The sequence below is a fragment of the Leptosomus discolor genome, chromosome 6 (genome assembly GCF_034619465.1).
Source record: "Leptosomus discolor isolate bLepDis1 chromosome 6, bLepDis1.hap2, whole genome shotgun sequence".
NCBI lineage: Eukaryota > Metazoa > Chordata > Aves > Leptosomiformes > Leptosomidae > Leptosomus > Leptosomus discolor.
In genome coordinates, this window is record NC_141396.1 from 37396353 (window position 1) to 37423322 (window position 26970).

A 26970-nucleotide genomic window follows, 5' to 3' on the forward strand; every position below is an offset into this window, starting at 1 on the left:
GGGGGGTAGGGTGGGGGAAGCAAAGCAGTTTAATCACTCTTTGATGTGCTCTGTCTGATTCTCTGACACAAGAGCTGCCCCCCACCAGGCAGGACCAGGGGCAGGGATTAAGCTCTTGGCATATGCATGTGGATATGAGGCTGTTTGCGCTGTTCTGCCTGCCTGTCACTCCACACCTCACTGCCACCATGCTCCTGGAGCATGTCTGGCCCCCTTCCACCATCCCTCTGCCTGACTGTAATGTGTCACAGAGCAGGGGACACTTGCAAAGGGATGTTGTGGCTATTTTGCAGGAAAAGCAAAGATAAATCTGAAAGTAAGTGCATGCATGAACATTCCAGGTAAAAACCCAGGGCCCAAGGTTTTGTTTCCTTGATTCACTAGAGCAGCTGTGACTATGAGATGAGCAGAAAGGCTGACATGACTGTGAGCGGATGGGTGCATTTAGCAAATTAACGCTCTATAGATTGCACAGTTGTTTCTGAAGGTTTAAGCCATCAAATAAAGGCTCTTGGAAACCTAGAGCTGTTTGTATTGCACCAGTGCTGACAAGGGAAAGTTAGATACCTACAGCATAACCCATACTGACTCAGGAAAAAGGGTCCATGGCCATCAGCAGATGCCCAAAAGAAGATGTACTAACAGGACAAGGATCATTTTCCAGCTGCTGACCATCTTTAGGCTTTGAGCTGGGTAAGGTTCCTGTAAGCTGAAGGCTTTTACAATCCCCACAGTAGCTCAGTGACCTCTGTAAAATTAGTTTGAGGTTTCAGCCCAGTCTCCAGTGAAAAAGTGCCCGTATCAGCCAAAAGAAAGTCCTTGCTGCGCTTTGGCCAGTTGATACACACAGTCTAGGGGAATCTCTCATTTAATTCATGCCAGGGCAATGTTAGAATAAATTGCAGAGGGAATTAGAGGAATAAATAATCCTTGCATCTTCAAAGGCAGCCTGACCTGGATACTTGCAGTCAGGATCAGTGGACTTGAAAGTCAGGGTGAAATCACCTTGACCCTAGAGATTGATTAAAAGAGTGTTTGAAATGGCTGGGCTTTGAGGAAGAGAAACTGGGAAATTATTTCCACACGTATAGCTTTAAGAAGCTGCAGGACAGCACCTGAAGCATGTGGCACAGAGGGGAGAGGAGGCATTGCTGCCGTTTCTTGCCATGAAGATCCCCTCTGAAAGCTATGCCAGAAGCAGGGTTTACAACCCAGACCCACCAAACTGGTACCTCACTCCTGGGTTAATCCAAGTAGTCTGTCTGTCCCTGGGGCACATCCCCACCAAAGCAGCCTCTGAGTGCAGCCCAGCGAGCATCAGTCTGCCTTGGATATAGCATGGGCTCGCTGACCTCAAGGCATCTTAAATGAGGCAGGTCCAGCTCCAAAATGCGCTATGTTTTACCTGGAAATGCCTGCCCAGTCTGCCCTGCCCATGTCTCTTTGGCCATCAGAAAAGGTCCATAAGCTACGGACCCAAAGGAGCCAAGCATTGCCCAGTGAGAATCCACAGATGATCAGCTACATCAGTTTCAGCAAGCTACCCACGCACACTGGGAATGGTTCCCTGGGCTTTAGAGCCAGTCTTCAAAGGCAGAATTAATCCATGTGGCTGTCGGAAGGCAGAAAGCCTCCACTGCTCTAATTAAGCTTCATTCTCTAGTCCTGCACCCTCATGGGTCTGGCCCCCTGCCTCCCAGCTTATGAAGTTGGCACAGCTGATTTCAAGAAAAGCCATGGAACTCACGAGGAGCCATTCAGCCCATAATCAGTCCCATTCTCTCCCTAAACAATAACCACTGCACCACCAGCAAGAGTTTTACACCCAGCTCTTCGCAGGTCTCCTCCATGGTGTTGTGTGAAGCAGAGCTGTTTACAGCTCGTCGTTAGGACTGAAAGATTTCACTAGGAGATACTGTCAAATTTGTTAGAAATAATGTCCACTGCTCAAAGAAAGTGAGATGCCAGGAAAGATGTGCTCTGACAGTGCCAAAGGCAAAGAAAACTTTTCAAAGCGTAAAAGTTTCAATTGTAGGGGGAGGCTACAGTAATTAGCAATGCTGAGTTAAAAGGGCAAGTGGTACAATAGAGAAGAGACTTAGTCAAATATGATTTCCCAAGCATGCAGCACTAGCTCCTTCATCCCCACTGGGGTCCCTGACATCCCTACCATGTCCCCCAGTGACTTACCTGAGACGATGGTGTAGCCGATGCCTCGGGGACGGCCCTTGTCCTGGTCGATTGCCGTTATCATCCGCACGGTGGTACCCTGGGGGAGGGAGAGGAGACACGCATTACAGCTGCTCAGTCGAGCACTGCTGGGGGTCTCTGCCAAGGCATTGCATCTCTAAGCACATGGGCCACGTGCTTAGGAAAGCCTGTCCAAGGACAAAGCATGTCACAGAAAAGTCCCATAAACTGCTTCTTGGTGCAGTTCAGGCTCAACACTCATCACTCTTGTGCAAGCTGCAAAACTCTGCTAACCCACCCCAAGATGTAGCTGGTGGTGCTGAGGCCATGACCAGGAACACACGTCCTCTAACTGAACCACCAGGCAGGCTGAGCTGGACTGTGCAGCAGGTTTGTACCAAGGAAAGTGTCAGTAGGGACTAGAGAGAACATCACAAGACTCATTCCCCATGCTGCTCGTCTCCTGCTCAGAGGAAGAAGATTTGAAGCAAGGTCAGTGCGGTAAGCACAGCTATTGGTGCTTGAGGAAGAAGAGGAAGGAAGAACTGAAGGTGCAGCATTGGCAAAGCCAAGACATGTCTCCTCGCAGCATCACAGCTGCACAGGCTCTGGCTGACAAGCAAAAGCATACACTCTGCCACAGAGATTTTCACTCCGCAGTCCCTTGAAACAAAGGCATCGATTCCCTCTCATTGCAACCTTCAGCACTAGTCACTACACCAGTTTTATCTACTGCTGGCTTCCCAGTTTCAACCAGTTCTCTTCTCCCCCTGTGTTCTTCAAAATAGGCACCCCAGGTGACAAGGGAAGCTCGCACTGGCCATTGGCATCCAGCTGCATAACTAAGTTAGCTGCAGAGACTTTAATTGAAAGCTTTAAGCAGGACGCGTTTTGGACAGATGCTAAGAATAGGGGATTGCCCACAGGCAGGAGCCTCCACACAGAATGTTTGGGGTTGGAAGGGACCTTGAAAGATCATCTAGTCCAACCCCCCTTCCAGAGGAGGACCACCTAGAGTAGGTCACACAGGAACGTGTCCAGGCAGGTTTTGAATGTCTCCAGAGAAGGAAGGAGACTCCACAACCTCTCTGGGCAGCCTGTTCCAGCGCTCTGTCACCCTGACAGTGAAAAAGTTTTTCCTTATGTTACCATGGAACCTCCTATGCTCCAGCTTGCACCCATTGCCCCTTGTCCTGTCATTGGACATCACCGAGAAGAGCCTGGCTCCATCCTCCTGACACTCGCCCTTTACGTATTCATAAACATTAATGAGGTTATCCCTCAGTCTCCTCTTCTCCAAGCTAAAGAGACCCAGCTCCCTCAGCCTTTCATCAGAAGGGAGATGCTCCACCCCCTTCATCATCTTTGTGGCTCTGCGCTGGACTCTTTCCAGTAGTTCCCTGTCCTCCTTGAACTGAGGGGCCCAGAACTGGACACGCTGTTCCAGATGTGGTCTTACCAGGGTAGAGTAGAGGGGGAGGAGAACCTCTCTCGACCTACTGACCACGCCCCTTCTCATACACCCCAGGATGCCCTTGGCCTTCTTAGCCACAAGGGCACATTGCTGGCTCATGGTCATCCTGCTGTCCACCAGGACCCCCAGGTCCCTTTCACCTATGCTACTCTCTAACAGCTCAGTCCCCAACCTATACTGGTACATGGGGATGTTCTTTCCCAGATGCAAGACTTTACACTTGCCCTTGTTGTATTTCATTAAATTTCTCCCCATCCAGCTCTCCAGCCTGTCCAGGTCTCGCTGAATGGCAGCACAGCTTGCTGGTGTGTCAGCCACTCCTCCCAGTTTTGTGTCATCAGCAAACTTGCTGACAGTGCACTCTGCTCCCTCATGCAGGTCATTGATGAATAAATGGAATAGTACTGGTCCCAGTACTGACCCCTGAGGGACTCCCCTAGATACAGGCCTCCAACTAGACTCTGTCCCATTGACCACAACTCTCTGACTTCTTTCCTTCAATCAATTCACAATCCACCTCACTACCCCATCATCCAGACCACGCCTCCTCAGTTCAGCTGCGAGGATGCTGTGGGAGACTGTATCAAATGCCTTACTGAAATCAGGATAAACCACTACCATAATTTATCCACCTGGTTATGTCTTCATAAAAGGCCATCAGGTTGGTCAAATGTGACTTTCCCTTGGTAAAGCCATGTCGACTGCTCCTAATGACCCTCTTGCTCTTGATATGCCTAGAGACAGTGCCGAGGATAAGTTGTTCCATCACTTTCCAGGGGAGGAGGTGAGGCTGACTGGTCTGTAGTTACCCAGGTCCTCCTTCTTGCCTTTTTTGAAGACTGGAGTGACATTTGCTTTCCTCCAGTCCTCAGGCACCTCCCCTGTTCCCCATGACTTACCAAAGATGATGGAGAGTGATCTAGCAATGACTTCGGCCGGTTCCCTCAGCACCCATGGGCACACCCCATCAGGGCCCATGGATTTATGTATGTCCAGATTGCTTAACTGATCCCTAACCCAGTCCTGATCAACCAAGTCAAACTCCTCCTTTATCCTGAGTTCCTCTGGGGCCTCAGGAGTCTGGGACAGTCTCCAGCAGTATAAACAGAGGCAAAGAAGGCTTTCAGTGACTCCGCCTTCTTTGTATCCTCTGCCACCAGGGCACCCACCTCATTCAACAGTGGGCCTACATTGCCTCTAGCGTTAGTTTTGTCTGCAACGTATTTGAAGAAGCCCTTTCTGTTGTCCTTGACCTCCCTTACAAGGCTTAACTCCAGGGAGGCCTTAGCTTTCCTAGTGCCTCCCTACATCCTCTGACAACAGTCTTATATTCCTCCCATGTGGCCATCCACCCCTTCCAAGATCTATAGACTCTCTTCTTCCACTTGAGTTTGCCCATCAGTTCCCTGTTTAACCATGCGAGTCTCCTGGCTCCCTTTCTTGATTTCCTACCCGCTGGGATGCTTCAATCTTGAGCTTGGGCACAAGTGCCAGCTCACCCACCTCATCCTTCAACCTGCAGGACAGACCTGTTTCTTATAGCCCAGAAGAGAAGTCCACAAGGCCAAGAGTCACCAAAACCCAGTGAAGAATATAAAAGTGACCCCAAATTCTTGTTTAGTTCTTTAAATAAAAACATCATGCCCTTATGTCAATTCCATGAGCTGTACTTCCCCACCGCACTGCAGTGAGCCCATGTAAATACAAACACACACACGCACATAATTAATGTAGTGTGGAAAAAATTTACAGCTCTGCTGTTCTTGCTTTCATTGGTTTAATAACAGTGGGAAAAGAAGCAATTTGTTTTCTTTTTTTTTTTTTTTCCCCCTCAAAGGAAATGTCAACAGAGGCACTTGCATATCCAACTAGAGAGCATAGTGGGATGGCAGCATTGCGTTTGCCCTGCAATCTGTCAGTTGAAGGCCAAAGGGAAAGCTGCTGCAGAAACATCACCAGTGGAAAGGGTGGACTTGCTGTCTTCCCCGACTTTCAGAGCCATGCCTCTGCAGGCTCAATGGAGATGCTTCGCTGCTGCCAGCCATAAAGAAGGCTCCTGAGGCCAGCCAGACTGTCCATTCCCTGATCTCTGAGGGCATTTCGATGGACTCCTTAAGTAAATCCATGTTATTAACTGAGAACATTAGCCATAAATCCCAGGTCACTGGCCTTTGAGCAGCACTCTGCTGGTGAGGCTCAGTAGCCACTGGAGAGCCTCTAAATCACTGACAATAACTGTGCTTTCCAAAGGAACGAGGATAGACAAAAAGCATAAGAAAAGTAGGAGAGGAGCAGGTAGGAAATCAGAACAAGGGATGTGGAAAGGAGGGCAAGGCAAAGTGGAGGAAGAAAAAAAAAGAAAAAAGGAGAGGCATGCAATCCAGCATGCTCTCCCCCAGCATACTCTACTTTGATCTGCCATCCCCATGGGGCAGGTGTGAGCCCCCCTCCACCCCCTGGCAAAACGAGAGCTCCTCTGTGGCAGGGGTGGTGGGTGAAGGCACTTGGTCCATCTGACAGCTCGCTCATCGCCTGTCAGAAAGCAAGGGAGCGGCACAGAATGATAAGCGTCGCCTGCCATGCGGCACATTTCAAAGGGAAGGCGGCTGCGGGGGAAGGAAGGGCTCCCGTGATGGCCGAGGAATAGCGATCGGCCTGCCGACGCTGTGGCCGCTTTATCTGCAGGAAAGGTCCCTCCTGTAGGAGCCAAGAGGAAGGGCTGTGTGGAGAGATAAAAGGATGAGGGCAGATGTTGCAGCAGGGAAAGTTTGGGAGGCAAGGAGGGGAACTCTCATTCAGATATCTCAGCAGCACGTGCCATAGAGACATCCATAGGAAAGAAATTATCCAGATATCTGATCACAAAAGTAAGGGCTGCTGGAGAGTGCACTACGGTTCACCTGGTCTTTGGCAAGCCTGTGACAATGGCTTCCACACAGCTGGTTTTTGAGACTGGGTCTCGCCCTGTTCTCCTTGGAGCCCTGTAAGTCTCCTCCTTCTCCACAGGCCTCTTCACAAGCCCATCCTGGGGATGAGCCACACTTCACCAGTGACCAAGAAACGCATGCCAGAATGGAGCTGAGCTCCCCACCATTCGTGGATGCCATCTCCTGGAATTACGGCAAGGGCAGGGACCTGGGCACCTCTTTGTATCCCACCTGGTTTCCATCCTTCCTGACATATCCATCACAAGAGTCTTCCAATACCCACAAGACTGGCAGATCTCAGCTCCTGATCTCTCCCCGGGCACCCACACAGTGTTCAGGATCAGTCTTGACCCTTCTGGGGAAGAGGCTGAACAAGTGCCACAGGATAAGCATAAGGTTTATCCACGTCCCTCACGGCAATTATTGTTTTTTGTAGTGAGTGGTAACAACTCATGAAGGCAGCCTTGGAGTATGATCGCTCAGCAAGGAAGGAGTATTCCCATTCAACATGTGTTGGAGTGAGATGACGTGATGCAAAACATGATGCTACACACATGCTATTTCATCTCTTAGTACCTGTGATGACCATGAAGCACCTGGCCCACCATACCAGCAGAGATAACTAAGCAGAGAAAAGAGACTAGAAATGGGAAAATGCCCAAACCAAAACAAGCCCTTGATCACAGCCATACCACAATGGCAAAGATTGACCTCTCACCAGTCACATCTCCACAATTTCCAATTTCTCTTCTAAAATCTGATTGTTATCTAGGTCGTTGCACAGCAGGTGTACAAAATGTTGTGCCCTGGCTCCCTGAGGCAGCCAGCTGCACCCCCAAATTAGAGGGGACTCTCCTACCATCTCTAGACAAACACATCTGGCAAGGCTTCCACTTACTCATGGAAACTCCAGGTTGACTTCCAGTGCCAACAGCTCTGCCCAGGGCTTACCCCAGGTATTTGTGGCATGAACCTGCGGCTCTTGGAAGCTCCCAAATATTCCTGACATTTCTTAAAACAAGTAACAATTGACTTGCCTCCCACAGATAACGGTGTCTGCTAGGAAAGGACTTGGCTGGTGGGTATGGACCTAAGCATCAGAGCAGAATAACTCTCTCCCTCTCTAGGGAAAGAGGAAGAAGGTTTAGAAAAGTAATAATCTAGAAAAGCCTATGCTTAAAAAAAAAAAAAAAAAAAGGCAAAGAAAATAAAGAATCACACATTATCCAAACAAAATCTGAGGGTTTTTTGAAGAGGGGCAGGGGTAAATCAATCCTTTTTTAATAAAGCCCTGAGCTTTTAATAAAGTGTTCACACTGATGGGCTGGAAATATTGTAAGAAAGAATTAACTCAGAGCTACTGAGACTCTAGGGCAAAAATAGCACTGATTCCACATTATTTCTTCAATGCAAGGAGTTTCTGAGGAGGAGGGGGATGGTGCTGAAGAATTAAAACTATTTTAATGATATTTTGACACTTATCTGTACCACGCTATTGCAAGGGAATACAACCGCTGGTCTTGCAACCAAGCGCCAATAGGGTTTGCCCCCCTTCTTGCCTTCGCGTAGCTCCCTGTGGGATGAAAAACACTGTCATAGGCCTCAGCTTGTCTCTTAGTGAGTGGATTCCTCCTCTTTCACCCTCAAAATAAAGTTGTGATGCTGCCTGGACTACGCACCAATGCACCAGGTGAGCTCCAAAAGCAGGGGCTCATCAGACCAACAGCATCTCTGCAAGGGGAAATGGCCCCTCTCCTCCAGCCCCTATTAACTTATCTGGAGAACATCAGTGATGCTATCTAGTCTACAGACACTGTGAGGATGGACACCCAAAAAACCTCTCAGTATGAAAAATACAACGCTGCCAAGCTTTGCCACAGCTGCAGGAGCTTTGGTACACTCGGGTGACCTGGGAGAGATATCTGAGGCATGCTGGGATGATAAAGTGCCCAGAAAGAAGATAGAACACCTCCAGGGACAGCAAAGTCTCTCCCCACTGCATCTTCTTCCTTTGCCTGGTATAAAATTTCTTCCTTCTCAGTGTCCGAACAAGCACGTGCCCAAAATGCTTCTAAATTATGCTACCAGATCCTGATCTGAGAAAAATAAGAGCTACAATGGCACTTCTCTCCCCTCTCACACCCCTCCACCATCCCTTTTCCTTCTTCTTCTCTTACAGGATTAGGGACTTGAAAGGCAAAGCACAGCCCAGCGTTGCAGCAGGAGGAGGAGGGGGGAGCGCTTCAGAAAGCTGCCATGGCAAAAAAAATCCTATTTCTCACTTCTTAATTCCAGTCAATTCCAGTCAAAGGGCTGATAGAGATCTGTTTGCGGTAATTTGCTGCAGTTTATCCACTCTTTTCACCTTCTATTGCCTCTTCACTGACGGGCTGGCTGACATGCTGTTACTCGAGTGAGGAAATTAAAATTTGATGCAATAATCCCGAATAAGAAGGATTTTATTAGGTAATGTATACACTTTAGATGAGGTATTCTCACCTGATACATCGATAGAGGAACACAGACATGCTGTGCACCACAGATAAAAAGAGAGGCAAAAGACAGAGAGCGGGTGCATGGAGCAGCAGCAAGTCTCTGCTCTGCAGATTTGGGGTTGGGATGAGATGTCTCAAGCACCTTTTGACCTGCTGAGCCCAATGGCAGGGCAAACATCACCCACAAACGCACTGCAGCCTGGTGGCTTGACCAGGAAGCCTGTTTTTGGACAGGAGTTGGCCAAGCCCAGACTCCTCACCTGAATTTGCTGTTATCCTTTTGGTAACCAAGCCATTCTGCAGGGTCACAGTTTCCACTCTGCACATATGACTGGTTCCCTCGGGTGGTAGGGCAGAGCTGATGAGAAGACTTCCCATGGAGAGATGAAAATGTAAATGTTAAACCCCAGGCTTGCCACAGCAAGCCACATCCTTGTTCCAGCAGTGGAGATTTCTCCCAAGAAGTCCTTTGGGTCCAAACTAGACAGCCATACCGCTCAGAGTACTGCCCACATTCAGCAGTTGTCTTCTTCACCATGTCTCTGGTGGCACCTATGTATCTTGGATATCTCAATGACTTTGGAGATGTTACATGGGGCCAAGGGAAATTAATATCTCTAAACCTGTCAGAAAACCGCTAACAATTTGGTGAACGCTCCTTCATTCATTCCCCATTTCAGGTTACAGAGTGATTATTTGCTGCTTTGTCTACTGCAAACAGTGTATGTTCTGGAAATAACTGTGATGCACATTGGTGTATAAACACAAAGAGATCATTGAGTTCCAGCCTCAATATATATTGCTAATTTGAGATCCCCTTTCCTGGATACCAGGTCGCTCCATGAAGGTGATGTTGTCTATAATTTTTGATACTTGTGAGACTTCCATTTCTATAATTTCATAAGGTTTTTCCCTCCCTGTTAAGGGTGATCTAAGTAGCATTTTTTCTTCCCTGCAGCTCACACTGTTCACAGAAATACTCCTTAACTGCAACAACATTGAAATACATTGAAACTTTCACTTCATGAAAGTAATTCCTGAAGCCAATTTTTTGGCCATCTTCGGGCTGGCAGACAGGTAATGTACTGTCTGACCACAGGAGCTGTGACAGTAGGACTCAGCCCTATTCATCCAGCACTCTCCATGCCATCAGAGCCAGCACTTTGCTCCAAAGTGAATAAAGGCATAAACTGAAGTGACCTGGAGCTCCCTCTACCACTGCACAGACAGAGTCATCAGGTGCTTTGGACCCAGTGTACCAGAGACATTACGGGATGCATGTGTAGTACGGATGCCTACCACACTGTGATTTTAGGACAGAATGTTTTTCCATCTATACACAAAAATATTTGCCCTATAGACAAAGTGATGGGATGCACAGCTGTGCCTTGGGAAGGTGGATGCTGCTAAGTAGGGCTGGTGCTTGGACTGAAAGTCCTGGGCACCCATGCTTGGAATAGAGCAAACCGCTCCCGAAGCTGAAGCTGCTCCCCATCGTCTGCTGCGGGGAAAAAAAGCCCTGCTGTATTTAGAGATTGGGAGACATTTTCTACAAACAGCAAGTTTGCTGACAAACTGAGTTTCAGAAGAACTAAAATGATTGGATCAATTTGGCAAAACCTGGGGGAAAATACTCAAAGTGCTGAATTGGCTGATGATTCTGGCATTTTCAAAACTGCCTCATTTCAGGAACGTTTACATTTTACTTCAAGTTTTCTATTAGAAATGGCATGCATATACACTGTGGGGAGGAAATGGGGTGACTGTGTGCTAAGAGCAACATAAAGCCTTTTTAAAATCTAAGAAAAAATGTTTAGGAAAACATTTGATTCCTAAACTTCCTTACTTAAGTTCCCTTCTTAAAAAGGGCAAAGTATTTTGGAGCTGCCTTGAAACATGTTGTTTCAGAAAGAAAAAGGGTTGCCTCTCTTTGGATGTCATTTGGATCTCATCATTCAGAGCATTTGCACTTCAGCATGGAAACAGGGCTCCTCTTCGCACCCAAGCTGCGAACATCAGGGCAGAGCAATGCAAACCTGTGATGGATGGAAGGAAAGACGAATATCTCTGCAAAGAGGAAGTTTTCCTACAGCTCTTTTGGGATACCTTGTGCTTTCTGTCCTGTATCCTGCTCCACACTCCCTTGGTCCCCGGCACAACACTGTGGTCATGTGCATCTGAGTGAAGCAGCAGCCCTTACCGGAGGCGAGTTCTCATAGATGTTCGTGCTGTAGGGAAGGTTGATGAAGACAGGGTCCATGTCCTGCACATCTGTGATGGTGATTGCCAGGTTGGCCAGAGTGGACAGCGGTTTGTTTTTATCTTGGTCCTTGAAAAAACAAGGGGGGGGGGGGGGGGGGGGGGGAAGAAAGGATTTCTATCAGAAAAATAGAATTATTCAACAGTATTAAGTCTCTCACAGTTGTAGTTGGGTCAAAATTTCTGAACAGTCCAGGTAATTATTTCTTTTTCAAGCTACCTGCTGGAATTGTTGTCCACTGTATCTCCCTCTAAGCTGAAATACAATACGCATTTCATTTCACCATTAGCCCTTTAAAATGGAGCAAACACCAATTTAGTTTTCATCACATTTTAGGTGGAAAAGAAGCAACACTGTTCAACATATACTTCAAAACATAAATTCCCTCCTCATGCAGATACACCCTAGGGCACGTCTGCATCATGAGACCCAGGTGTGGTTGCCCACAGACTTTCCTAACAACACATCACAGCAGAGAATCTTATACCCCCCAGCACTGATGCCTCTGCACAGCTTGGGCTCCATCACCTGGAATACAACAAAGCCCCCCAGCTCCCTCGCTTTTCTGCTGCTCTTTGTAACCCCGAGGGCTTTGTTGCAGTTGCAGCTTTATTTTCTTCTGTATTTACCACTCTGAGCTTTGGCAGAGGGCACGTACACCAAGTGCTGCTTCTGGTTCTGCAGGATGGATGCCTCAGCTCTTGCACAGAAGGCAGAATGGAAACATGAACCGCAGGATACATCCTCACAGTAGCAACCTCCTTTCTACTAGGCTAATGGTTTTGGCTCTGATAAAGTGCAGACCTCTCCCTCCTGTCCTGCATGGGTATCGACAGGATTAGGGTAACCAGAAGCTGCCTTTTGATGCAAACCAAACTGCTTCCACAGCTGCAGGAGAGGTGGGGTGTCATTCTCCCTGCTCTGCGAAGCAGGTCACAAGCATGCAGCAATCTTACGATAAGCAGCAGTGGCCCTTGAACACTTAAATGCTCTGAGCAGGAGCATCATCTCCTTTACACCCCATCACAATTAAAATGGAGCTGAAAGGACTTTCCCAGAGCAAGACCCTTCTCTGGAAGCCAACGCAACAGAAGTATGTCCTGCCACCGGCTTGTCCTGGCACTGCCCTGCTGCCACCTGTTCTCTTGCTACATCCTCGTCCCATGGGTGCTCAAAAGTGACCCCGATGCCCACAGCCCTTTGCTAGAAGGGCAAGAGCAAAGCAGATAACACACAAAGGGAAGGAAATAAATCTCTCCTTAACCCCTAATCAAGTACCATGCTGAAAAGCAACCATTAGAGGTTACCCACGCTTCTGCAAAATGGCTCTGAACAGCAACAAGGACTGATTGCTGGAAGATTAATGTTAATTTAAACAGTATTCAACAACACAGCTTGTACATTACCCTCTTAACCTGAGGGCTTTAGCGTTTATGGTCGGGATGGATGCTTATTTCTGACACGCACTCTGCTGTTAGTGTTATCAGGTTGAAGTCTTTGGTTTCTTCAGATAACATTTTTTTCCCCTCCCCTTCACCTCTTAAATTTTGGTTAAAGTATTAGAGACTGCACTGAAAAAGCAAGCACATTTCAAGTTTCCTCCCCTACTGCCTCTCATGCTGCCTTTTCCAGTCTCTTTCTCCCCTTGCTGCCTATATCCCTGGGATCAAATGGCTCTTGCCTTGAACCGAGGGTCCACGGCTCTTCTTGCAGTCACTCCGTATTCACCATCACCCCAGTTCCCACACTGGATCATACAAACTCTCCATCAGGCAGGCAAGAGACTGCATTTGCTCTTCCCGCTCCTTCTATGCTGGTGCAACTGTCATTCTCCCTCCCAGGCTGAGCTTTGCCCCAGGGTTTCTCATTGCCTTTCTGCTAGACATTACCAGAGCCCTGTGACCGAGCCAAGGAGGTATTCCCACTGCTGCAACCAAGCCCAGTTCAGAGACTTAATATTTAAGTCTTCAAAATCCTTGAGTTGGAAAATCAGCAGAAGCCAGGAGCATATTAGGCAGCAAGTACAGGACAGGGCCCTATTTTATCTTTGCTTGTAACTGCACTGAGGATAAAGGTCTAGATGGAGCTGGATGGACCAAGGTGGCATCGTTGTGTCCTTGAGGAAACCAGCATCAGACATGGGAGAGAAAGGCATGTTTCCATTAGAGCTTGTGTTTGGTCCTATGTTTTGTAACCCACTAGATAGTTCAATAGCACGTCCTGGGAAAGCATGTCAGCGACCAGAGACTGGTCAGGGAACAAGCAACGGAGAGGTCTTGTTATCAAAGGAGTATTTAAAATAAAATTAGGTGTGTTTCAGAAAAAATACATTTCTGTGGAAAATTTCACAGCCTCAAACATACAAGGATTGGGTTGAAAGGTTGAGCTGTTTGGCTGTGGCCCTGCAGTCTGCAAATGCCCAGCCTCTGTGGCTGCGGAGAGCAAAGCAGCCCTGCACAGCCTGCTACGTTCTCATGGCATTTGTTGTTCTGCATCCAGACAATGATCTTGATTAAATCACACACTTCAAGAGCTTTAGCCAGCTGCCTAGAAGGGTTGGGAAGAGTTTTCCCCCCCTCTCCTGAATGCAGAGTTGGACAGATGTATTACAGGGCTGAATTTCACCTTCCTCTGTTTCATCTGAGATGGGAAAGGAGCCATCACCCAGAGCGCCTCCTTGTGCAGTACCCCTCCTTCACACGCTCCCTATTGAACTAGATTTGACACCAGGAAAGAAGTTTCCCATTCAAGTGGGGCGTGAATTTGCCATGGTGGCTCCCTGGTCACACACCTCCCAGGGGCCCCCTCCCAGTACAGCGATACTAACTGTGATCAGGACCTTGGTTTCTCTGTTCACCAAAATTTTAACTCTTGATGTGCAAATTCAGCTTTCACTCAGTGAGGCTCATGGGGTTTAATACAGGTGAATCCATCTGATATAAACCATGGTGCACAAGGAATGAGACTGGAGGATTAACGGTCTGTATACTCTGTACTGGCTGTCTACACCAAGGGAGCTGCTCGCATTTATGCAGAAGCCCCTAACATGAGTGAGATGCTGTTGGAGAGGTGCAGCTGTGCTCCACGAGCTGTGCAGCAGCAATTTAAAACTACCCAGGCACCGCAGTGCTATATCTTTCTAAGTGGAGAACACTAGATGGAGAAGATGCCAGAGTAGGGCAATAAAATAAGAAAGCAGCAACTTCTTCCTCATTGCAGTCACTCCAGAAAACACCTCCTCCCCTGCAGCAGCCAGGATAAGACTCACCGTTGCGTTGACCTGGAGCTGGTACGCCTGAGTCACTTCATAGTCCAGCTCCCGTATCACTGACACGATGCCACGGCCGCTGTCGATGGCAAAGAAATTGGAAGGAGGCTGGAAGGAGTAAAGCACGCTGCCTCCTGCCCCCTGGTCTGGATCTGTGGCATTCACTATGAAAATTGGAGTGCCCACTGGTGTATTCTGGAAATTAAATAAATAAGAATATCGGTAAAACGTGCACCAGCCTATTTTCCCATCAAATGCACATCAGCAATTTCCTTTGCTCACCAGAAGGATTATCTAGAGAGTAAAGAACTTCAGTCCTATATTTTCAGAACATTTATAAGTTATACAGCTGTTTTCTTTATTACAGTATTGCAGCAGCTATAATGGTTGTTACACACTTATAATAATAGTTATATAGCTGTGGTCAAGATGGCACACTCTATCACAAACCATTATTTTCCCAGACATGACAACTTTCCAGAAAAATTACTGTCTTTGATGAAACTTGTTTTCTGCCCAAAGGCACTTTTATCTTCAATCCTGATTCCCTCTCAGTTTTCACCATAAGTCATTAAATATAGGGGAGCCTCAAACAACAACAACAAAAAAGCATTAAATACAACACAGAACTTCATGTAAAATTAAAAGTTTTAGTTTCCACAGAAACTAGAACCTGGCCCAATTAATGCAGGCATTAACAGTTAAACTGTCATAAATCTGGAACTAATCTACATGCATAAAATATGCAGCTGAGTGCACAAAATCAGCAATGGTAAATGCAGTTTGGCACTTCTTATTGTTTAACTTCACAGCAGGGAGAACAATTATCCATTTTTGGTGGAACAGCTGCATGTTCCTATGCAAATCTTAAATGCACATTCTTATCTCTCCAAAGGCAGAAGCACAGACCACAAGCAAAAAGGCTTTGCTGTGGACTCGGGCTGCAGGTACATACAAATCACGACCACTTGGGCAAGTCCATACATTTGTAACGTGTTCGCAGCCATGTTAATGGTTGACAAAAAGCTAAAACTTGAAAAGCAGACAGCAAAGGTCAGAAGCGAGATGTGACAGTGGCTGGTTATGGCCAGCTGGGATAATATAGATTATTTTTGCAAACCTCTACCCAAGCCTCTGCATTTTATTGTTAACTTCATTCATATTAAATTACTCATCTTCAGCACGTAGAGACATATCATGAAGTGCTGAGAAGGTGGAAAGGAGACTTGAGGAGAGGCAGAGCTTAGAAGATGGGGCACCGCTTCCAAGTGGAGCACCTCCTGCAAATCCTTGCCTAAAGCTGAGCAACGAACTAAGCCATTTTCAGGTTTTTGGGGATGGACAAAGCTTGCAGTGAACCAGAGCCAGGGCTTTGGCAAGGCTGTTCCAGCCCACCACCTCCATTAGAAAGCATGAGAAACCAGGGCTCTACACTTGCAGATCTGATTTAACCAGTTTAATACTGGGTGATGGCATCAGAAAAGAACCAAAGCATCTGAATTTCCCCCAGCAAGGCTCAGGTCAGCAAAAACTTCAAGGCAGGAGGCAGGATTTGGTGCGAGCTTGGTCAGGCAGAGTGGGGAACCCAGGGCACATCCCATAACTCACATTCATGAGTCCAGGCCCTGGACACTCATCTGCACCTGTCCCTCGCACCTCCCTGCCCTCGCATCCAGGCACATGGCATTGCAGGGTTGTCTGACATCTAAGCTCTCTTTGGGCTTCAGCAAAATTCCACTTCCCTTACTTCAGTGTCACTTCTGCAGAGATGTGAGAGGTTGCAGTTCCCAGCTAGATTTTTCATTTGCTTTCTTCTCCCCCCACCCCCCTAAATCAAGCTGCTAAAGAAAGCCTCACAGGGCATGGCCTAAGGATTATTTTTTAAAGCACCTTCAAGTTTTTTTGTGATCAGCATTCAGAAAAGACATAGATAGAAGGGACCTCAAAAAGAGAACCCTGTCCCCATGCTACACCTAAATCATTCCCACCCTTAAAGCTTTCTAGTGACAGAGAAACCACATCCTCCCCAGCCCGTTTGTCCCAGTGGTTCGCCACCTTTTGCCTGGCAAGCTTAATCCAGATCTGCCCTGCTGCTGTGTAAGCCCTTGACAGGCACACAGCATGTTAATCCTGGCTTGTGCATTTAGACTGCTCAGGAACCAGGACTTTGTCAGCTCGAGAGGTGTGTTGGGGTGGAGAAGCCCTTTGGGGGGGGGTCTGTGGTGGGTATTTGCTTTCCGAGCACTCCCAAGACACCTCATCAGACAGGACCAGAGCATCTTCCAATCCCTCTTTGGGCTACCTGCCTCCCCCAAGCCATCATCGGCTGGGAACAGCCTCAGAGCATGCCGCAGCCCTCCCCTCACTGCTGCCAGGGCACTGCTTTAACTGTCGTGGTCCACATGCTCCAACAACTGCCTTCTCAAATTCCTCCCCCAGAGCCATGGGGGTATCAATGTCAGGAGGAAGAGCATTACAAATTAACCAATAATAGGGGGAGGAGGGGAGAGGCAGCAAAAGAGTAGATGCAGGGTTTCACCGATGAGGTCTGGGATATATTGTCCCCAGGAATAATAATATTCATAAAGATAAAGCTGGACTTGATGAATATATTTCTCTTCTTTTTAAGTGCCCCTAGCCACTCCTTTTAACATGCAAATCCGCTCTGGTCACCCGTGATTACGAGGCTGTGTGGCTGGCTGTGAAAGAGGAGAGCTCGATTTGCCCAGCATTGTATTTCATACAATAGCCCAAAAGCAGACTTTGAAGAGAGTTCATCTCCTTGTCCTTCCAAGGGAGAAGCTGTCTGAAGGGACACAGAGGTCACCAGCTTTGGTACTGTCAGCTCCGGCCCCTGCAGACACTGCCTGAGCTCTAACTTGGCGATTACCATATTTTTATCCTCATTTTACAGCTTTGCTGACCAGGTCCCTTCATTGGCCAGGATAGCAAAAGCCATGCAAGCTGGGTATCAGCTCTGGACAAAGGGCTGGCTGGCCCTGGGAAACAGTCATAGGCATCTATACCAAAGCACCCGAGGGGCTGGGACAGACCCCAGGGCACGACTTCAATGGGGGGCAGTGGGCACCTGCAAGCACGAGGGCGGGTGCACAAGAACAGCATGTCAGGGGTGAATTCAGGAGGGGAGCAGAAGGGCTCCCAGGCAATAGGAGCAGCATTACAGAAGCCTGAATCAAAACAGCATGGACCCAGAGGAGGAAATCTCTGATACTGGTCAAAGTACACAGGTCAGTGGGAAAATTTCACTACCAAACGCATACCCTTATTCCTGACAGCACGCAGGTCAAAGGAAGCAAACCTGTAAGAAGTGCTCTGGATAATGCATCTTTTTTCCCCCAGCTCAAATTCAAGCAAAAAACCCTACAACACCACCAAAAAAAAACCCCAAAAAAACAAACCTCTGTCATGGCAAAACCACCTGTGGGATGCAGACATCCCATATTGACAGGCCTCCAGGAGAAGAGGTCTCATTTTCAATGCTCATGCCCAAGGAAGACAGAGTCAGGACTCAGAGGCATTTCAGACTGTCTGCCTTAAAAAGCGTAAGAAGTATGTCTTTAAAATCCTTTTGCCATTTTTTGGGTCAGACAGGCTCACGATATTCCTCAGCAGGAGGCTGAGGTCTTTATTTCTCAAAAGATGCAGCCCATCATCTAAACAATGGAGCAAAACATCTGTACAAACAGAACTGGCTGGGGTTTGTGTTTGATGGTAAATGACAGGCAGAGGGCACGTCCCAGGGAGATGCGATTGGTAAGCCCTGCACCAGGCCAGCTCAAGATTGACTGTGTTTCTGCATTTTCAGCATTTGGCCCATTTACAGGATTATTCTGTGTGTCCCTTGTGGCTATTTTTCCTTAGTAAATATTAATTGTGGTTACGCTGAGTTCACTGACAGGCAAAAATAGCAAATTCTATCTTTTCTGTCCAGAAAAAAAGAAATGCAGACAGACGACAGCCTACAGGTGCATGTGGAAAATAGGTGAGTTTTCTATACAAGTCAACAAATTCTGTCATTTGTAAAGCTTTCGACTCCCTCCAGCAGCCAGCAATAAAGATTCACTCACTACAGAAAAAAGAACTGGTGACAAAACTGTGTCGTATCATTAAATCTTTGTTATGATGCCAGCAGATGCGAGATAAAAATAAACATGCAGACAGATGCCTCCTGCAGAGGAGAATGAGGGCAAGCGGGAGCAGGACCCACTCCTGACCTGTCTCCAGCACCCTATCCTTCATCTGACAGCTCAGCAGGAGTAGCTCTAGCACCCAGGTCTCCCCAGGCAGCTTCGGGAGTTAAAGGGCTCCCATCAACCAGCTGCAGTACTGCTGAACTGCATGGACAAGGGATGCTTGGGTGCAAAGTAGTGAGGCCATCCCTCATTTTGCAATAAATGAATAAGAAAGTTTCAAACTGTTGTAAAAATCTTAAAGGAAGAAGTTCGGAGAGGTCCTGTTTGCCAGAAAGAAAAATTGAACGGTAACAGCATGTTACACATGTCTACTCAAAGCACCAGGAAGACCAAACCAAAAGCAGCAAGGCACAAGAGGAGACTACTCCATTTCAATGTATCATCAATAGCAAGGATAGACTTGGATTAAAACAAGGCATGAACAATCCTAAAAATCCTGTCCAAACACAATGGACATTGCAGCACAAAGAAAAGACAAAGGAGAGACTAAGACCTTACCCGTCACACCAATGCTGCAGTACAACAAGGCAATACACACCTTTGAGTGACCAGAAAGAAGTTATGTTTCCACCCAAAAGCTCTCATGGATATAGACCAAGCATGGCCCACTGCAGCAAACAACCTCCCCTGGCCTGGGTTGTCACCTCCCATGCAACCTCCAGCATGAGTGACCAGACACAGAGTCCCATGTTAACCGTGGCACGTTGACAGATGAGACATCATAGCCTTATACAACAATCTCTGAGAAAGGGCAGCTAAAGTTGAAGGACAGGTTATCAGAAAAGGGCCTTTTAAAAATATTTACACCTCACTGTCTGGCCACACTTAGAGTCTTTAATATCTTATTATGAATCCTGCTATAAAATGCATTAGTAATAAAATTTCTGATGGATGCTGCTCCAATCTAGGCAGCAATACAGGGCAGATTATGACCTGGAAGAGATGCAGCCTCTGGGGGCGCAACGTGCCCTACCAGGCAGATTACATGGCCAAACATGAGGCAGCACTCCCTCAAAACGTCAGAGCACAACCTCCTCTGCTGCCAAATGTTCCCTGGGAGCTGCAGAGCCAGCTCTGCTGGGACGAGGTCTGGCATTGGAGAAGCACTGGGGTCTGAAGCAGCAGCACAACTGTGCCAGCACAACAAGGGCCAGAGACGAGCTGGGCGAGGAGCTCCTGAGCAAAAAATCTCCCAAATCAAGGAAAACTTTAGGGCAGACAATTTTTAAGGCATAGGTAAAGCTACATGAATGATCTTTTCTTCCACTTGGGACTAAAATGAAAATGCTCTTTACAGAAAAGGCAGCACCGGTGCCATTTCAGCAGGCCCACAGTGCCTCCTCCCAGAGCATATAAAACCGTCTGGCTGTCAGACAGCCACTCACCCTGCTAACAGAGCAGATTTGCACGGCACCTTTGAGAGCTTTCCACCATAGCAAAACCATTTCACAGGCCACTGGTCACCAGCACCTCGAACGTGCCTTGATCCATCAGTCTCGTCGAACTGGCCCAACACCAGCCACCCTGCGGGCAGAGGGCTGAGAGGGGGAATATGTGGCTGTGACTTTTCTACAGCAGAGTCAGATAGAAGTAAAGGTGGGAGATGAAGCGGTAGAGATCTGGGAGTTAGTTTCTCAGATACTTCCTTCCATTAAATACATCCATTTTTCCAACCTACAGACAGGTTGTTACAAGCTTTGGTTGGGCACTAGAAATGCTTAGTTGGGTTTGTTTGGGGATGATGGTACTCCTCATGTCCAGTGGCTAGCTATGTAGAGGACCTCCATCTGACCTCCCAAGGCAAAGTCACCCAGCAGCGACCCAGCAGAAGCTGGTAGAAATTGATTAGGATGCGAATGCGCACATGCCGTACCACTGCAAATAATGTGGAAAAACGGCAGGCAATCTGGTCGAACAGCTGTCTGAAGGTCGACGAAATGAGAGGAGGTGACGCAAACGGACTGGGGGGCATACAGCAAAGAGCACAAGGGCTCGAGCAGCAGGCAGCCTACTGAGCTGCCCACCCTGTGTTCTTCACATCAGCATTGAAACAGTCTTGCCAGCCTTATTTCGGGTCCTTTTTTCCTCCCCCCAGTGCTACCCCTGCATCAAGGCAGGAGCTGACCGCTCCCATCAGGAGATGCTTCACTGCTTTGCGCTCCTGTTCTATCTTAGGTCAACCTATTACTCTTAAATAATTCCCTGCTGTTGCTCCTGGCGGCTCTTTTCCCTCTCCCCGCCTCTTGCCACCGCGCAGCGGGACAGATGAAAGAAGATTTGCGCTCTGCTAAAAGCTGGCTCAGACATTGCTCTGCTGAAGTCAAAGGCGCTCCCACCAATCCCATCTTGTTGCAGGGCAGGAAGGAGGGTTTGATGCCTCTTGCTCAAGACAGGGCATCTCAGAGGTGCTGCATAACAGAGATGACACTGAATCCAAATGCTCTTCTGCTACAGCTCAAATCCTGGCTCCCTCATCCCTGGGCTGTCTGGCACAGATTTAAGTCACCTATTCCTGTCTGGGTCTCATTTGCTGCAGGAGATAGTTGCAGAAGCAGAACGAGCCCTTGGTTTTGGTTTCCCTCTGCAGGCTCCATCTTGGAAGTGGCCTGACTGCCAGGCTGGGTCCCTTGCTTACATGCCAGCTCTAAATGCTCATAGGGATGTGCACAGACTTCCAATTCCTGTATTCTTTAGTACACTTTTAATTACATTTATTAATTGCATTACTGCTAGTCTGAGCCAAGCAATTTCCAATTTCAAAGTTTGATTTTAAAACCTGATAATTTCCATTTTTTAAATCTTTTTTTTTGTTGAAATTCACCCCACCTTTCAATCAGCTCTCTTTAATATGTATCTCTTGTTGCTATCTCTATTAAGTGACCTCCCTCATTATCAGGTGACGCTGGCAAACTGCCACCATAGAGCTATAATTCAATTGAGGGGCTTTTGAAAACACCATAAACACAGCTGGAAGAGATGCATGATAGGAGCTGGAGGCTGAATTAGCTGCTGGCTAACCACACTCAGAGCTGAGAGCGCTTATTCACGGCAGACACAGCCCGACCCAATGCATGGCACCGAAGAAAGGAATATCACAACCAGCAAGAGCACGCCCATAAGGGAATTCACCACACTGGCAGGACAACAGCACTCAGGCAGAGTGGCAAGTAGCCACAAATGGGAGAAGATGTTCTGGTATCCTGCCGGATGAAGCTGCTCGCTACTTCCAGCCCAGAGCTGCCCCATTTCCCACTGAAGATAGCTCTGCCCTTGCCAGCAGAGGGCTTGGATGGCTGATTTATGGCACGGCATCCCTGAAAGCTGGGTGCATAGTGGCTCTGCCACCTCTCCTGGTGGCACCCATCACTTCTGCAGCACAGGTCTTGAAGGGCAAGCCCAGGAGAGGAAAGAGAGAGCACATGGGAGAGGAAAGAAATGCTAGCAAGAAAATAAAGAAACCCACAACATTCCTCCTCTTATATATAACCTCCTAACTGGGTCTAGCTGTTGTGCCTTCCAGGCAGTGATACGACAAGTGAGACCTGTCACCCCTCCTGCTCTCCGCTCTCAGGAGTAGCAGAGCAGCTGCACGGCTCAAGCCTCATCCAGAATGCAGCTATATTTGAAAGAGAAAGCGAGACGAGGAAAAGCACTATACGGCAGAGCTTTAATTTGCAGTTTCAGGGGCTAAAGGAGCTTTGCCCTAGACTGCAGCAAACACAAGGCTTGGGCTCACACAGGGGCTGCACCACAACCTCCACCACCCTCAGCCGAACCGCCAGAGCCAGGGGATTGCTTCTCTCTTCCCTCCCTCCAAACCTTGCCTACATCTTGGTTCTCGGTCTCCCCCCATTCCCAGCCAGCCCTGCCCTGCGCAACCAGCTGCCACGCGTGCCAATAAGTAGACAGAAAGCAGCCAGCTGGGTGAAGCACCAGGAGAAACAGAGCAATGAGAAGAAAGCAAGTTCCACATCAGCTTTCAAGAAGCCATCCCACCCATGCTGTTACCAGCTATTTAAGCAGACAACCAGCTTTGTCTGTTGATCATTTCCCTCAACAGCCCCTATTTCAAGATGACCCAAGCTATTACACTGTGCCCTGGGTTTGTGCTTGCTGCCCCAGATCTCAGGAGACAAGTGGTTTCTCACAGCTCTGCAAGAAGTAATGAAGTGGAGCAAAGCTAACACCAGTGGGCTTATATACTCTGTGCAAGGGAACCTTTCCAGCAATCAAAAAGCCACCAACATTGACTGCTATGAAAATACAACTACAGGAACGTAAAGTCGTGAGCACAGAAGCGTGATCCAAGAGATCAGAAAAACCTGGGTGGGGTTGATTATTCCGTCTTCAGAAAAGAGGTGGGGAGAGCACTGCCAGGGACAAAGCAGTCTACCTTTACATTTTCAGCCTCCTCCAGTGAGACACGTCTCAGTCAGGAGGTCTGACAACTCCTGCCAAAGAGCGTTAAAGGCGATGGCCAAGGTGCTTGCTGGACCGTTCCTGATGATTTTCAGCAGCCCAGACAGCACAGGAACCAACATGCTGTCAGGATTTCTTCAATGGGAGTGACTTCAGACCTCTCATTTCACCTGGAGTTGGTGTAGCTAACAAAATCCTCAGCATAGCTCTTCGCTAATAGGGAACTAAAGGTAAGTAGCAGCATTAACACCGCCCACAAGACAGACAGACAATAGATCCTGCTCTTTTCTCTCTCTCATCTTTCTACCAGACAACAATCTTGGTTGAAATGGGCGACAAAGTCACACACATCATCTTCTCTAAGCTGTATGTCTTGGTGTTTCGCAAGATTGATTAACACATAGAATAATTCAAAATCAACACAGTCAGCTAGCATGCAGTCCTCAAAATACAATTGTAAACAAAGAGTATGATCAGGCAAGTGTATTTTTAATGGATTCCTGCTGGGAACCTGCAGGTCTTCACCCATTATTTGACATTTTTACCAATCATCTGGAAGAGTGAAAACACAGAGGTTGGGAGACAGGTAAATAACAAAGGCCACAGACCATGGACATTGATCAGATTGCTGGTAACCAGTTTGAACCAGTATATTTATTTTTTTTAAAATGTGTAAACGCAGAGTCCTATATCTGAACCAAAAATGCATCTCTCCTAGGAACGGGGAACATCCTGTAAAACAGTCTGTTTCCTACTGCCTTTGGAGGGGAGAGAAGAAAAGGACAGCGAAACAACCACCACTTCGCTCACTCAGTGCCTGCAGCCAAATCACATTGGAGAAGCCATATTTCTCTCCTGTTTCTGCCCATTGTCCATCTCCAGCCTTTGAGGAGCCAGGTAGGGCCAGAGCAAGGGCTAGGAGGCAGCCCGTGCTGCCCTCCTGGGCTGCTATTATGTCAGTCCCGATTTCAGGGATGGCAGATGGGAACCCAAGATGGTCTAATAAGACGTTTGAAAGTCAGAGACAAATGCTGAGAGTGTGAAAACCTGTCAGTCAGAGAGCTTCTGACTTCGATGGCACCACTTTGCTCCTGCTAGTGTGATTTTCCTGCTGGAAGAAGGCGTTCAGAGCAAGGGCATGCACCACAGATGGCCCGGCACCCCTTCGGCTGTAATCTTGCCGGAGGTGGTGGGCATGAATCCAGGTGGCCACAGTCAAGGTCTCCACTCCTGCCTCGGCTCTCAGCACTGGCAGAGGCAGCTTTTGTCCAGGAAAGAAAAGGCAGCCCTGACCTGCAGCAGTGGGTGAGATTTTCTATTATCCCTCCTCTCACTGTTAAAATTCAGTAGCAAAAGTCAAATCACCAGTGTGATTTACTGCTACCAGCCAACATACATTATGGGGTGAGAGAAGAAATCCCTTTTCTGATTTCTGCTCTGGGGTGATACCATGAACTGGTCATATCCTATTTTTTATATCCCATATTATTTGTGGTCATCAGCAACTTTTGCTTTCTAAACCCAGGGAGAGATCAAGAAGGTGGGTTAAGTTAGTGCACTAGCCTTTAAGCTGGGAAGGAAGGTGTAATGGGTCTGCCTGAGATGCAGCCCTCACCGTGCTGTGCAGTGGTAGCTAGATAACACACCAGTGTTTTGACTACTGTTGAGCAGGTCTCACACAGCACCAAGGCTATTTCCCCAACATTTCCCCAGTAGGCTGGGGGTGGGTAAAAACCTGGGAGGGGATATAGCCAGGACAGCTGATCTAGACTGACCAAAGGGATATTCCATACCACATGACGTCTGCTCAGCAATATAAGCTGGGGAAAACAGGAAAAAAGTGGGGACATTCGTTTCGTGTTTGTCATCCGCAGCAACCGCTACGCATACCGGAGCCCTACTTCCCAGAAAGTGGCTGGACATCGCCTGTTGATGGGAAGTAGAGAATAAGATCTTTTGGTTTGCCTTTGCTTCCACGCATAGCTTTTGCTTCATTAAACTGTCTTTATCTGACCCACGTGCCTGCTATATTTTTCTCTCCCCTGTCCAGCTGAGGGGGTGAGAGTGATAGAGTGGCTTTGGTGGGTACCTGGCATCTGGCGAGGGCCAAACCACCACAGAAGGATGTCTGGAAGTAGCACAGCAACTTCTGGCAGCCGTCTGTGTCAGAGTCAGGGAGGACGGGAGCAGTGCAGGCTGCTGTGTCTGAGCCCAGGCAGCGATGAGGGTTACTCTTAACAGCAGCGTGTCCCCATCAATAAGTCTGGGTAACCCTTACTGCAAGAGGTGCCAACTAGCACACACATGGAAGCCCATAGGGTGACACACTGGATTGCAAATGACTTCCATTAAGGCAGAGCATTAATACAATGCATTACAAATGAAACCCTAGTGACAGGACACTGGCAGTATTGCTTCTACTTGCTATTAATTGGGCGACACTTTCTTTTAATGGTACATTAATTAACGTGGAATATCAACGGAAGTCCACGACATCCGCATTAATACAAATGAATTCATTATCATCGGTGTTATTACAAGAAATGACAAATAAATCTGTAACGGTGGGGCCCTTCAAATAATAGCCACGAATCATTAGGTATTGCATTCATTTATACAGCATATTGCAAATATATACGTGCAATCTGTGGGTGCTTATCTAGTCACACGTTCCTCTCCATGCCAGCCCGGTATCAGTTCCTCCCTGGCTCTTGAGCTGTCCTGAGCCACCTTGGAGGAGGACCCCGTGGCCAGCCCAGCTGGCCAAGAAGAAACTGGGACGTGCTTTCACACCAACTCACCACCAGAACTTCTCGCTATCTCCTTCTCTTATCTCACACGTACCCAAGGACCATCTTGAGTCTTCAACAGACCCTGTGAACTAGCATATGCATTCCTGTTAAGAGGATCACCTTCCTTTCCTCCATTTCTTGCACCATCATTTTAGCCAGGAGGATAGAAGCCTGCCTGCTTTACCATCTTTACTATCTTACTTATTTTACTGCTTGTTTATCCCCTATTCTGGCAGAAATGCTAAAAGCGCCTTTCACAGCACAGAGTGGCTCGCTTCTGACCGTAGGTGGAGCAAGTATTTTGTCCTTAGAAAAGGGGTGGGGGGGAAATATCTCTAAGTCTGGGATTTGTACGTCCCAGAGATCCATCAAAAAAAACTCCGGCAAGAGCCTCTGCAACAGCCTGAGAGCAGGTATCACTCTCAGCGCGAGGAAAAGCAAAATCCATACAGCTGTGCTGGTTCAAAAAAATATTTCCCTGTCTTCCCCTGGATGGCTTTATTACCAGAGGAAAGATCGATAACAGTTCAGCTCAGGTCTCCTCATCAGGCTTCGCTCTTGCTAAAACAGCAAACTCCAGCATGAAGCATTTCTGTCGAGCCATGTCATGACATAGTTCCCCTGGAGGGATTCCAGCAATGTGGATATCGCCTTCCCAAGACATCTAGCACCGCAATTTGCTGTCACCCACCATCTCTGCAGTGCTCACAGGCAGAAAGAGCAGTTACAAACCTGGGACAAAGGAACGTGTGGGAATATTGTTTTTTAAATACAATATATGAAGACTTACTGACTTGCCCTTGAACCACTACAGCAGGAAAATCCAGCAAAGGAGCTAGACCAAGCTAATTAAGACACACAATAAAGTCAGGAAATCTAGCAACCCAAAGGAGGAGGAAACAGGAAGAAATAAAAAGCATCGAGTCTCCCA

At 47.7% G+C, this 26970-nt stretch overlaps 1 protein-coding gene across 1 annotated transcript in view; it reads right to left on the minus strand.

Annotated features, from left to right (window-relative positions):
* The window catches only part of CDH23 (cadherin related 23), a 202604-nt gene that overhangs the window by 102480 nt on the left and 73154 nt on the right, over positions 1-26970 (minus strand). The window contains exons 6-8 of the mRNA XM_086467128.1: positions 14615-14809; positions 11287-11415; positions 2191-2269 (exon numbers count right to left, since the gene is read on the minus strand). Coding sequence (XP_086323254.1) covers positions 2191-2269; positions 11287-11415; positions 14615-14809 — 403 coding nt within the window. The remainder of the gene's footprint in view (positions 1-2190; positions 2270-11286; positions 11416-14614; positions 14810-26970) is intronic.